The sequence below is a fragment of the Athene noctua genome, chromosome Z (genome assembly GCF_965140245.1).
Source record: "Athene noctua chromosome Z, bAthNoc1.hap1.1, whole genome shotgun sequence".
Taxonomy (NCBI): domain Eukaryota; kingdom Metazoa; phylum Chordata; class Aves; order Strigiformes; family Strigidae; genus Athene; species Athene noctua.
Window position 1 is genome coordinate 34,235,730 of NC_134077.1, and position 14,687 is coordinate 34,250,416.

A 14,687-nucleotide genomic window follows, 5' to 3' on the forward strand; every position below is an offset into this window, starting at 1 on the left:
GTTCTTATCTCCATGCTGACTTTTCCTTAAAGCCTGCAGTAATGCTGTGATAGTTCTTAACTCAGAGAATATGCAGAAGGTAAGATTTTTGATACGATAAAAATTGATTTCTGGTCCACAATCTTTCAATTCAAAAGATTTAACCCTAATATAGACTTATGAAGACTATTGATTTTCTGCAGCAAGTTGGTATACGAACATTCACTGTAAGTTTTCAGATTCAAGCACTGCAAAAGAATGAAGCACAGTGCAACTCAGCAGGTCAGTTTTAAATTTGAGATATGTGTATTATAAGAAGAGATGTAAAAGTGTCTTAAGACATTTTAAGCTTTAAGCTGAAAAATACAGCCCTTATGGCTGTCAACTTGGGCAGGAAAATATGTGACCCACTGTGCATCATTTTCTGTAGGACAGCGTGCAGTTTTTCATTTTAAGGAAAAAAAATGTAAAATACTGCACCTGATCATTTCATGACTTTGTTACGAGTGGATGTGCTGAAGAAGATAAACTTTACAGTAAAGTTGTAAATGTGAGAGTAAAAGGTTTGAAGTGACTCACCATTTAGGTGGTTTAATTTCTTATCTTCCTCTGTCCTAAACCCACTGAGCTTTTCTGTAAGCCATACTAAATCCTAGTGCTGCGTTTTAAACTGTATCAACTGTGTATATAGCAGTCATGTGGCCAGTGTAATTTAGTTTCTCCTCTTGAAATAATAAGTAATAAAGATAGTTAATAATCTGTTTGACTTAGGTACAATTAATAGTCTGATTTAGGTACAAAGTACTACATGACTTCTCTAAAAGCTGCTGATAGATCTTAGACTTTCCAAGCCTAAAAAGGTCTGTAGTAGAGACAGAAATTTTTATTTCTCATACTACTCAACAGTTCTTCCACTGTTATTAATGGGGATAATATATCTCTAGGTAAGTGTTAAAACATTCCCTTACATCTCTCTTTAAACTGAACAGTTAGGCTTTAAATCAACTTCTGGACTTTACAACTTGGTATTTCTTGTCCAATAGCTAAATTCAGTGCTCCTTTGTCAGATTTCTACTTGAAATACCATCTGTTGTGAACAGAACTTGATCTTGTTTTGATACAAGTGTTTTGCTGATTAAGGATACCAATTAAACTCGGACACCAGAGTGAAAAGTGTAGGCGTATTTTACTGGTGATAACTAAATAATGTAACAGAGTAGTACAGAAAACATGCAGTAAGAAAAGGCAGAAGGCGGCATTTAAAGCAAACAAATAGGAAAATACAGGGTAATGCATCAAATCAAATCAAATTACTACCTGAGAGAGAGAACAGTGATTAAGAAAGATCCATCACCACTTGCACACGTTACCACCATCCAGACCTGCAGTCGCTGGGCAGCCCCAGTTACAGCGAGGGTTTGGGGAGCCTGTCCTGGCAAGGGGGAAATCCTATGTGGTTCATCCACCCATAGGTGAGGCTTCCAAAGTCATTGTGAGTGGGCCCAGCCTTATATACCAGAGACCGACAAGCCAGAATAACTGGCACCTTTGTTTTGAGCAGAAAATATCTGAACTTCATTCTCTTGTTGGATTCCACCCTGGGGGGAAAAAAACCAATGGAGTTTCTAACAAGGCCAAATACTTGGCTTCTCAGCCTTGAACAAGGCTGAGAAAGAAAAGTTGGATACATTCTCTCAGCATTTCATCCTCACTGCTGATTATATTCTGTCTAAGCTGCATCTTTCACTAGCGAGTTTACATAATTTGTTAATGACTACATACTAAGTTAGCAGCTTCAGCTCCTGTTGTTCAGGCTTCAGTATTTCAATGCTTTAGCACTTTTTACATCAGCATAAGTGGGTTGTTATAACTTAGTACAATACCCACTAGCACAATGGTTTCAGTTATAAAATATACAGGATTCATATATAGGTCAACTCTGGCTTGGGCCTGTTCTCCAAGCCTTAGCGCTTAAGCAAGTAGAAATGTCTGATTTCTGTAGCAAGTTAACCTTTCCTGCAGGTAACTCCACTGGGCACCCCATATCAGCACTGACTGTCAGTTTCCTCCCACCTCCCTTATACCAGCCATTACAGAGTATTCGCTTCTCTCATCTCTTCAGGGCCTTTAGCGAAAGGCAGGTCATTTGGTAGCTATTTTACCAGATCTGATCTGTACCTAATCTGCAGCTGCATGTGTGCTGACTGAACACCTAACATATTAAATGCAGTTTGGTCAGAGCAAAGTGCCAACCAAAAAGGATGAACACTCATTCTCCTTGCTTTTCCTTGTCCCATTTAGGACACAGAAAGTTTCTTCACTAGACAATGCATTAGCAAAGTCTTATCTCCTGATTTGACCAGTTAGCTTCATGACTTATGGGAACTTACTATCTTAGAAATATCTATTCTTTTAATCATGTCAAACAAAAGACTCAACAGACTCAAAAGTTATAAAGCAATAGATGACCAAAGGGTTTGTATTAAGTATTTTTTTCTTTTAAGGGAAAACAACCTATTTGAAAGGTGTTTTTTTTAGGTCAGTCTGTAACAGAAAGAAGCTAAATAACTGGTATCCAGTGATAGAACATGTGGGAATGGTTCAAGGCTGCACCAGGGGAGACATTTCTTTACAGAGAGGGTGGTCAAATACTGGAACAGGCTTCCTAGAGAGGTGGTTGATACCCCAAGCCTGTCAGTGTTTAAGAGGCATTTGGACAATGGTCTTAATAACATGGTTTAACTTTTGGTCAGCCCTGAAGTGGTCAGGCTGTTAGACTAGGTGATCATTGTAGGTCCCTTCCAACTGCAACAGTCCATTCCATTCTACATAGCTACATCTGCAGCTACAGAGAAGGGAACAAGGGACCCACAATCATCCTTCACACTCAGTACAGCACATAGAAAGGTCTCAGCTGTATGTGCTGTCCCAAAAAGGAGTTCAGGCTAAAACACTCTGTTTAGCACACATAAGGAACAGTATATACATATACTTATGGTCACACGTTATTGTCACTTCCCAAGTTAAAACATTTCAAAACCTTTTGAAACTCACTTTCATTACATTAAGAACTGAAAAATGATGGCTGCATTTCTGCTGCAGCAGCTACATGCCCTCTTCCATACACCTGAAAGAGTAAGACATCCCACAGCAGTGCCCAATTGTCATTTATAGTCATTCCTTTATTGACTGTCTGTGTCCCCAGATCTGCTTAATGCCCAGTGTCAGCGTTCTCATCCATTGCTGACACAGAAATCATTGTAAGGATTCTGAGCTCACATGTCCATTTCAAGTATTTAATCTTTGTCATGGTACCCCAAAAACAGCACAGGAATATAACAAGTATATATACTTTTAAGTAGCTAGACTAGCATCTTCCAGAGGCACACTAGCTCAGTATCCACATTCCTCACATCTTAGATGCAGAGTAAACTCCTACTCAGCAATGCATGTCTTTACTAGCATTGCCACATAAAGGAAACCACAGACCAGTGTCTTTTTAGTAACTACACTGCGTAAACAAATTCTCACAGAAAACTGTAAAAATAAGAGACGAAATAAAGACATCCATTATCACTCAGTTTTTTCTTTAAAAGATTTTATTTTATTGATAACATTGAGTCCAACAGTTTCAGTATTTCAGTATTTTTACAGCAGCCTTATCTCCACTGCCAGTCTCACAATGGCCTCTAACCATCTTCCCTGTTCCCAGAAACTGAGGGTGTAAAGAGGAGAGAGAAAAGGTGCTACAGAAGGGGAAAGACCTGGAGAAGAACCTGACTTACTATCTTGATCCACTTGATATTAATCCTCTAAGGAACCCAGTTTATTAAAAAAATGGGAAATACAGAAATGAAAGTCTGGTTTGTAAGCTCATAGGAACAGGGGAGTTGTGTTTACCTTTGTGATACCTGATTTAAGAACAAATGGTGCTCACAGTGTACTTACTCTAAAGCCAGACAAATCAAAAAAAGCAAAAATATGAACTCTAAATTTAGAGACAGGGGGATAAGCAGCCAGGGACTGGGAGAATGAGGCTTCAACTCCCTGTCGGTAGTAATCGTGATTTCCTAGCAGCGTACAATTTCCTTAAAAAAAAAAAAGTCAGCTTTACACAAAATGCCCATGGAGCTTTAATTAAATCACAGTTTTATATATTTGAGCTCAATATTACACTCTGCAGGAATCTCACAAGTCTTTTTTTGTAATATCCTTACACTTTAAAATAGCTTTCCTATTTCAGGTTCTTTGGAAGATTTTGGTAAGCAGTGCCACAAAGATTCTTTCTCAATATACATACCATAGCACAGGCAAGTTAAGATACTTAATTTCTAGCCACTGTAAACAAATATCCCATGAGATTTAGCCTCCACATTTTTCAGCAGTCTGTAGCCTGAAGCACTGATTTACAATACTTAGACATAACATGATCATGACTTGATTGGAGTCATTGCCCTTCACTAACATCATGGAGCTAATTTTCACAGAGCTCTCATGTTAAATAGTTTCAGAAAAGTTACTCAGTACTCAGGAAAAGCCAGGAGTAACTTAAGCCCCACAATCTGTGGACAGTTACAGTCTTTTATCTCACACATGTACTTTCTACTCTTGCTTGCATACCTCACTTGGTATTTTCCCCCATGTTGTAACTAACCTGATGTAACTTGCCTAACTCTGTAGAGTGGATGTTACTAACAACCTCTGACCACGTCTGTGGGTGTGTATGCCTGGTTGTGAACCTTCTGCGTCACTGACAATGTGACAGTATCATCAGCATTCGGGTTAGAAGATTAATGACATCTAAACTAATGACACTTGTGCTAGAAGACTAATGGCATCTAGATTAACAATGGGTAAAAGCAAAAGAATTTGTGCTTGTTAGGGAAGAAACATATAAGAAGGGATTCCTTAAAATAACAAAGCAGAAACTTACCTACCAGCTGTGCACGGTTAGTAGTCCTTATTGAAAGTGCTGAGAGGAACTAGTTTTTGAAATGAGCATGCACTAGAGCAACACACAGATTTGCTGTTATTTTTAGAATGTACAAGAATATATAAGGACTTGGTTTTCTAATAAACTTCGGAGCTTGACTGTTAATATTGGTGTGTGTCTTGTCTCACATCCTCGCCCTGCAAAAAGGGTTTCCTGCTACACACATCTAGTTGTTTTCTGTAACAAAAAAACCTTTTCAGATAGCACCTGCTCCCACTGTTCCTACCCAATGGCATTCCATTAACTCAGAGATACCATCTAACTAACTTCTCAACATTTGGTTGTGTTTTCAAGGTTAGAGACACCAAAGTTAGCTTGTGTAAACTGTTATATCAGCAGAAAAAATGGAAGACATTTGTATACAACCATGGCCAATTACAGCCTTAGAACATAAGATTCCTATGGTATGGCTACTCTCATGCTGGTACAGGGCTTGGCCTGACGAACTTTGTCATGGGAGCTTTTGTATTTGGTACAACTCCAGTGAGGATAAAAACACATCCTCCCTCTTCGTTAAACAATGCAACACAAGAATCACACTTACAAAGCAGTACAGACAGGAAATAGAATTGACTTTTAACTATTCACATGTCTACACAGTTGCACTATCAGTACCTACCAGCATCCACTTCAAGGGGCACTGGTAATCCACCATCTAATTGAAAAAGATGCAATTTGAGTGGAACAAGAAATATAATAACATAAGAAAACTCAAACTACAAGCACAAGTAATTTGAGCAGGGATATGATCTAGATTATCAAGTTTCATTACTTTAGAACAGTTATTAAATGTCTAGATATATTCTGAATGCTGTTTATCTTTAAAATGAGAAAAAGGTGATGCCATAGAATAGCATACCTGATAGACAAACTAGACCAACATTAAAAGAGAGTATCACCACATGAAAAATTTATCAAAGTAATCTGCTAACTTGCTTCCAGTAATCAACTGGAAGTCAAGCATTCAACTGACTTTGTTCTCATAAAGTAAGGATTAGAAAATTCATGCAGAACTTTTGTTTTGAAAATCAAAACAGGTATTGCTGCTTCTTTTTCAGTCTCCTTATACTAAACTATCCCTCATTTAACTTGCACAGTACATTTCTTAATTACTTCAAAGGAGCCTTCCCACTGGACAGCTGTTTTGACCAACTCATCTTTTTCAAATAACTTTCTGTCCCTGTCTGTGGACTACATAAAAATATATATTAAGTTACCAGATATCGCAAGCCTCACACATCTGAAATAGTACTTGACAGGTAGAAAATAAAGCTACATTTCCTCAACTCTCAAACAACCACCCAAAATAGGATAATATCGTCTCCTATATTATACAAGACGCAAAAGGGAGCTATTTTTTTTCCACATTATCTTAAAACTTTACCTTATTATCCATACAGTATATATCACTGACTTCTTTACAACAGGCTATGCAGGAAAAATTAACACTTTTGGAAAAAGTATCCTATAAAATTATATTTTCAAAAATTAACATGTCACCTTTATTAGTACACTTGACAATTATGAAAAATTATTAGCAAGGGAAGTTTACAGAGCCATAACTTCACTGATTTACATTTTCCTATGACTGACAAAGATGCTCTAGAATTAAGACAATCACTTCACGAGCATAGATAAATGGTTTACTAAGGCAACCAGTTTTCAGATAGCTAGTCTGCATAAGAATATTTATTTAGCAAAAGCTGCATATTTCTTCTGGAAAGAAAAATTTCTCCACCCACCCCATTTGCCTATATTATTCCACTTTTACAAGTGGATGCTAGCTTCAACTTGCAGACTGTTTGTGAAGACAAATTTAATGTTACACATATGCGAGGCAGCTACATGCATTCCAGTTCTGGAAAAGCAGGCGGTTCTATTCATCTTTACCTGTTTATTTCTTGCTTCTATCTTTCACTTCAAAGTTGCAGCAAATAATGTGTCCATCCGCATTTTTCCTAAGTACAACTATTTGATGTAATGATTATTCCAGACGTGAAGTCATTTCTTTTTCTTTCCTTTACCTTTCTTGCCCCCTTCTCCTTGCTGAAGGCTTTGCTCACTACCTCCCATCTTTTGGGTCCTTGTTTTCAGTTTGGGAATGGTTTCTGCAGCATACAGCATCACTGATTTACCTAAAGAACCAAGGAGAGATCAATGCATGCCTACTATGTTAAGAACATTTGCATCACTTCAAAAGTTAGAAACTTCAGCCCCACTTTAGACTTCTGTTAAACTAGATATAAAGCCTAGGAGTTCTGCTTTCCTCTGTGTAGCTAGATGTTTGTAAAAAACTCTTCTCAACCTTTTTTTTTTAATTTTAAAAAAATGCAAGACAGATAAATGTCAGACTAGAACAAACACTTAACATGATAAATCTCCAGAGTATCTACATCCTTTCTGTTACTCCTTCCTTTCACCTCTTAATGGCCTAGAATACCTGGGACAGAATGACCAGGCAAAAGCTACAAGCATTTTTAGAAAGGCACCGCTGTCTTCCAGCAGGAATATGGTTTTAAATCATCTTCTGGCCAACAGTACTCTGATACTACTCTAGATTCAATAGTCTTCTTACTCCTTCCCTAAGATATATATTTGAGATATTATTTACTTCCCTTTTACACACTTAATTTCCAGAAAATACGGAAGACTAAATTACTTGTCATTCAAAATGAACTATTCCTGTTAGAGGACACCGCTCCATTGTTGATTTATAAAAATGGCCAGCAGAAAGCTCAGCTGAATTCAGGACTGTATTTTATCAATTTGGCATTCATACTGATGCCTATCTGATATATATAACCTAAGAAACAGATTGAAATTTCGCCATTTTACTACCAAATCCTTTGTTTTAACTGTTAACAAAACAATAAGCCAAAACTCCCTAGCTGCTTTATTAAACATAGCAACCAAACAACACTCACCACAATCCCTCCCTCCCATGCAACTGCTGAAGAAACAACAGGATCAAAGACAATAGCATTTCACAAACTCCACTCAGTGCTCACACACCAACTTGATTTGGTTGACTTATACAGGCAGAGAGTTTTGATGTAAAGTTTTATAATTTATAACAGTAAAACTAATTAAGCAAGCTGGTAACATAAAATAAACAAAGTCTTTGTTTTCTTAACAGATGAAGTACCTAACCCAGGTACTCTACTCACGTGTTGGAAACTGAGGTAAACATGGATTGCCATCATCTTGTTTGAGCTGGATTCGTACTCTACCTCTGTACTGCACATCTCTGTTCCATTCTCTAGGATACATCTTATTTTTCTGCCATACAAAAGGAGAAACTTGTATTATAAGTACTGGAATATTTTTTTTGCAGAATTCATCATGCAATTGATCTAGCATGATCAATTGCCTGACAAAGACATAGCATGAACGCATGTAAACAATATATAACCATAGCTCTCCAACAGTGTCATCTACCATTTAGCTATTGCAGTAGTAGCCAAAGCTACAGTGTAACTTTTTCAGAAGTACTGCTGCAACCATCTACTGGTACTGAACAAATTAGCAAGTAACCTACTACAGGGACTGTTTTACTTCCCCACCAGTCTGGACCCCAGTGACACATGTTTTTGTTTCATCTCCACAGCCTTCTGGACAATCTAGAAAAGGTAAGTCATAGGTCACAGTCTGAGGCCCACTCCTTTTGGATAGTCATAGCCTTCATTTTTGTTAAAACGTTACAAGTTTCTTCCTGGTACTGGCTATTTCACAGGCTTTTGTGCACTAACAGCAATATAACCAACTTCGGAAAAGCAACGTGATTTTGTACTGGGTTTTTAATACCAGTCACTCTCTTAAATGAGGACCTAAATTCTTCTTAGAAAATTCAAAAGTACTTTAAATTAATAACTACTTAAGAAGGCAAACTATGTAAAGTTACCTTTCTAGAAACCCAGATTTACTCCCTAAGAAAAAAAGTAGCCAACTGCATCTCTTTGAAGAGCAACCAGGTATTGCAGTAAAAAATTAATATTCTCTGGCTAAAATGGAACTCCAAAGGACTGAAGATTTCAAGCATCAGAATCCTATTCCTACCGGACACTCTTTCCAAAAAGTAATCACCTTTCATTAAAAATATGCCTTTTTAAAAGCTTAATTTGCACAGATGTACCTTGCAAAAGTAGCTTTTATTCTGACATGCTTTTAAGCATCAGGATAGTCTTCTCAGGACAGTTAAATAGAAGTAATCTTATAAGCTTAAAAGCAGCATTGTCTCAGAGATCTGATTTATTCCTGCCTTGCATAGTTTTCCAACATTCCATCATTATGGTCAGTTATTACTCCAAGCAAGCAAGCACCTTGGCTGATAACAAAAACTTCTCAATTGTAATTTATCCTGTCAGTAAAAAAGATACAATGAAAGGACACACATATCAGGTTTGTGGGGTTTTTTATATTACCTCTAATAGCACATTGAATCCAACTGCTGCACATACATCTTGGATTTCCACAGAGGTGGGATTTTCAACAGCCTATAAAACAACATGTTACTGTTAAGTAACTTTCCATGATGAACTACCTATACAGCAACAGTTAGCAGTTTCCCAGCCTATATATACCCTATAACTAGAAAAAAAAGATGGGGAAAGAGAAGGTACTTCAAATAGACAAATCTACTGTAGAAGTCACCTGTGAATACACCTATGGTATAGAAAATATTATAAAAAAAGGGGAGAAGACACCAGCATAACAGAAAACAGATAAGACAGAATGAATTAGGACAGGAGACCAAGTAAAAGAATTCCTTAGGAAAAGTGATTGAAGTTATATAACATTTGTTATATTTACAAAAAAACCCAAAAGCCATGAATCAGCAACCGCAAACTTATAGCAAGGACTGAAGGAGAAAAGAGGGCAGATTCCTCCAATAGGCAGACCTTTGATTGGCCTCTTGCATGCTCAAGAAATATTTTATTTTAACTATTACCAGAAAAAAAACCCTCAACCCAAAGCAGTGAGAAAATCCCTTTATATTCCCATTACTGCTTATTAAAAATATTGATGCAAGATGATCAAAAACTATTTCTGGACAGACTAAAAGCAACAATTACCAAGTCTGTGTCACGTGAATTATAAGTTCTATCTTTGACAGAAGCAAAGGGGACAGGGTACAGAATATAGTCATGTATAGTCAGTCACCTAAAAAAAAAATCATTAGCTAGCTATTCTTTTCTACATTGCTTTAAAATTTGGCAAACTACTTGAGATTGAGTGCATTAAGTTTCTTACTACTTCACCTCCTTACATGAAAGTAGACACTTAAACCCAGTGCCCTTCTACAAAATTCACATGTTGATACTATGTTACCTTCAAATCGAGCTATTGCCATGGGGGATAGGAAAGATCAACAGCTTTGAAATTTATTTTCCAACTCTACACACTACTGTATAGCAAAGCAAAACATCGTATTTCTCTGCCACCCACAAAATTACTTTGTCTATAGGTATCCTCCTTCCTTCTGCTATTGTCTTCTTGTTATTCAAATATGCTGGATAAATGCAGATGAATCTAAAAAGAGAAAACAGTGAGTTTAAGTAGTATAAACTCTGTTTATGCAGCATCTCCCTGATAAAACAAAACAAATCTCATAGCTACAACATAAGAGTTCCCACAGCAGTTTAGAACAACCATTTATTTTCCCAAGACTATTAGTAAGATGTTGCAAAACCCCATTTTGAGTTATCCAGGACACTGCATAATGATTTGGCTCAAGTGTTCCTTGCATGACACCACTTTCTGGGGCACAGTGTGTACAAAGGATAGTGCTATCTATCTTGAGGAAAAAAAGAAGGCTGAAAGAGAATGCTTTGACCCATTTCTTAAACCCCGGAAATCTAGAAGAAAACATACACATTTCCCTGAAGATAAAGATTTCTTTAAAAGGTTGTAGCACACTAATGGCTGACTAAGTTCTTAATAGAAGCAAGCAGCAGTGTTTTCTTCACTGTGGATTCGCTCCCCCCCCCCCGCTATTAACACACAGAACAACTCACACTTGGGTAAGTTATAAAGTCTCTGAAAAACTATGCTTAAGATTTTTCAGCAGATTTAAAGCCATGAAGCACATACAGAGGGCAAGAGTGACAGAACAATTATACTTATTAGACAAAAATCCAGCTAGCTAAGGTCTACAAAGAGAGGCTGAAGAATGCCGACATTTGAATGAGGAGCTATGATGGTATAAGAAAACAGAGAAGCAGAAAGCAAGCAGATAATCTGGAGCAGACTAATGCTCCGTTAGCTGGAGACTGACAAGGATCACTGACCCTTACTGCCTCCCAGGAAATATTTCTTGCTGCCTTTAAAACTAGTTTCAGTCCTCTCAACAATTACTGCTCATCTCTTCCTAAAACACCTTCTCAGCGGCGTTTTCCCCCATGAGCTAAGTGCCCTCTTCTCGAGCCACCCAGGACTTCCACACAGGCAGTGTTCAGTCTCGTTGCTTGGCGTTCACAACCATCAATGTCCAGCGCTGATCACCACCAACTTTCTTGCTCAGTTTACCTTTTTTGAGCTTTAAGTGATACGTTGCTGCTTGAGGCGCTCCCGGACCAGAGGCTGCCAAGTCTCAGCCCCCCGCCTTCGACAGATGCGCCGAACAGTCAAGTGACCCTTGCCCCGCACGAGCTCCCGCCGCCAGCCACGGGGGCGGGCGGCACCGCCGGCTCCTTGCCCCGCTGCGGACTCGAGCCCTGCCCCGGGCACTGGCCCCGGCCGGCCGCGGCGGGGGCTGCTGGGGGCGAGCTCAGCACGCCGGCCGCACCGAGCTCGGCGCGGCGCCCTACCGCCGTATGGCCGCACACGCACGGACACGCTCCCGCGGCCGCAAGCCTGCGCCGGCAGCCGCCGCGCCGTCCCGAGCGGGCGTGTCCCCTGGCCCGCCAGCCCGCCGCCGGGGGCTCGCACAGCCGCCCGCCGCCGGCTGCAGCCCCGGCGCGCCCGCGGCGCTGCCCGATTCCAAGGCAGGATGCCGGCACCCCGCTGGCTCGGACGACACGGCCCACGTTACCTTTCCTTATCAGAGGGAGACGCAGCTGTGGCGGCGGCAGCGGCCATAACAACATAAGCACCGAGGCCGCTCCCGTCACCATCCACCCCGGCCTCAGCCTTTTTCTCCTTTTCTAGGCAATCCCGCCCCCCAGGTCCTGAAATCCCATTGGCCCGTGGTGCTGTCTCTAAAGCGCATCACCCTATGAGGAGACCCTCTCAGCGCCCCCCTCCCCCCGTCCCCCAGGCCAGCCTTTCCGCGCGTACGCCATTCTGGCGGGAGCGGGGCGCGGGAGAGTGCCGGCCGTGTCTGAGGGGGCGCGATGTCCCGCGCCGGCCTTGCTGGGAAACGAGCGCAGCGGCGCCCAGGTCTGCGAAGCCATAAACTCTTCGGTCTATACTGGAATCGTTATGCGAGAATGATCCAGGCCTGAGAAACCATGGCGATGGCTCACAGCCGGTCAGGGCGTGCGGGCTGTACCACCTCACCGGGCTGCGTGTAGGGGAAGACACATCAAGGGCAGCACGCGAACAGGGAGACAGGACTCGCGTCAAGCTGACAGGGTGACTGATGTCAAATCACGAGTGATTAGGAGATGACCCTGCACGCTAGAGACCGCTGCTCCTGCTCAGTGCAGTACCTCGAAGGGCGGGAGGCCCGACAGCCCCGGCCGCAGCTGCCTGTCTCACCTGGGAGGCATGCAGTCGCACTGGGTGTGCAGCAGTGACCATCGTTACCCTGAATGGACTACAAGCCCTAATGAAAGATGAGCCCAGAGCCTGGTGATCAGTGGCACGGAGTCGTGTTGGGGGCCAGTAACTAGCAGGGGGCCCCAGCGGTCAATACTGGGTCCAGTCTTAACATCTTCATCAACGATTTGGATGACGAGGCAGAGTGCACCCTCAGCAAGTTTGCTGACGACACCAGACTGGGAGGACGGGTTGATACGTCCGAGGGTCGTGCTGCCATCTAGAGGTGTTGTCCAACGAGTGGAGTATCTTACTCGGTGTGCAGTACACCAATACGCAGTACACAGAGCAGAGGAATTTTACTTCTTTCACACTTGCGCAAAGTGGGGTGCTAGGTGGTAATTCCACAAAGGTAGCACACCACACAAAAGGACTTCAGTGTATTTATACACTTCAGGCTACACGAATACACCTTTACTGTAACGACCACTGGTTAGTTTCTTACCACCTTGTCCCTCATTGGTTAACAACATGCCTCATGTCGATTTAAAGTTATGTCATTTTATTACTCTGCACAAACTCAAAAGGGGGGGACACATCTTGTGGTCTTAAATTGAATCAGTGGTCATCATCTCCCCTGCCATCTTTACTTTTCTCTGTTACCATAGATTTTTGCTGACCTTATGCTTTTCTCTCAATTGCTCAGCTTTCTCAGTAGCATGTTTCCCTCTTACCAACTGTTCAGCTCACCTGCAAGGGCATAGTTGTTAGTAAGGCCTACACTGTTTATATAAACTAATCAGGCTTACACAGTAAAACTATCTCTCCCAGTCCTCCTTAGAAGATTCATAGGCATTATATCTAATTCTAACTTGAATAGTGTCACTATAACTGAGGCATTTTTTCAAACATGCAGTTTTACACAGATAACAGAGGGACCTGGACAGGCTGGAGAAACGGGAACACGGGAACCTCACACAGTTCAGCAAGGGGAACTGCAAAGGCCTGCACCCGGGGAGGAACAACCGGAGGCACCAGTACACGCTGGGTGACACCCAACTGGAAAGCTGCTTTGCAGAAAAGGCCTTCGACGTCCTGGTGGACACCAAGTTGAATATGAGCCAATAATGTGCTCTTGTGGCAGACACAGCCAATGGTGTCCTGGGCTGCATTAGGAGAAGTGTTGCCAGTAGGTCAGGGGAGGTGATCCTTCCCCTCTCCTCAGCACTGGTGAGGCCAGACCTGGATCGCTGGGTCTAGTTCTGGGCTCCTCAGTCCAGACAGACATGGACATACTGGTAAGAGTCCAGCAAAGGGTGGCTAAGACAATGAAGTGGCTGGAGCATCTCTCACATAAACTGAGAGCTGGGCCTGTTCATCCTGGAGAAGGCTCAGGGAGATCTCTTCAATGTATATAAACACCTGAAGGGACAGTGCAAAGAGAGCAGAGCCAGGCTCTTTTCAGTGGTGCCCAGTGACAGGACCAGAGGCAATGGGCACACACTGAAACGCAGGAGGTTCCCTCTGAACATCAGGAAACACTTCTTCCCCCTGAGGGTGACTGAGCACTGGCACAGGTTGCCCAGGGAGGTGGTGGAGTCTCCATCTTTGGACATATGCAAAAGCCATCTGGACATGGTCTTGGGCGTCTAGTTCTAAGTGACCCACTTGAGCAGGGGTTTGGACCTGATGACCTCCTGAGGACCCTGTCAGCCTCAACCATTTGGTCACTCTGAATTTCACAGGGCACATTTTGTGCAGTGTTACACTCACGAATTAAACTTCATGCAGCAGCTATGTACCAGGACAAAGAACTAAAGATATTTATTCAATATTTATCAAAATTTTTTATTTCTTTTTCTGCTCCACCAAAGCATGCAGCTCCTCATGATGAAATACTGAAGAGGAGCGTGGTGAGACCCAGTGCAACACAGTGATATTGCCAGCGAAGAATTGCAAGTACAGTTCATGAAAACTTAGAAGAATTAAAAGTTATGGAGAAGCTTTAGAAAGAATC

General features: G+C 41.4%; 1 protein-coding gene across 2 annotated transcripts; it reads right to left on the minus strand.

The window, feature by feature from the left end:
• Positions 1–5: 5 nt before the first annotated feature.
• SRP19 (signal recognition particle 19) lies at positions 6–12,118 on the minus strand. 2 transcript variants are annotated; one of them, XM_074933280.1, is made up of 5 exons: positions 12,003–12,118; positions 10,426–10,501; positions 9,394–9,465; positions 8,140–8,251; positions 6–7,107 (listed from the first exon to the last, which is right to left on the minus strand). In XM_074933280.1, the coding sequence occupies exons 1-5, from the start codon at positions 12,047–12,049 to the stop codon at positions 6,974–6,976; spliced, it is 441 nt and encodes a 146-aa protein (XP_074789381.1). In that variant the 5' UTR covers positions 12,050–12,118; the 3' UTR covers positions 6–6,973. The 2 variants fall into 2 exon arrangements, with proteins under 2 accessions (XP_074789381.1, XP_074789382.1); XM_074933281.1 differs by lacking the exon at positions 9,394–9,465.
• Between the last annotated feature and the right edge of the window lie 2,569 nt (positions 12,119–14,687).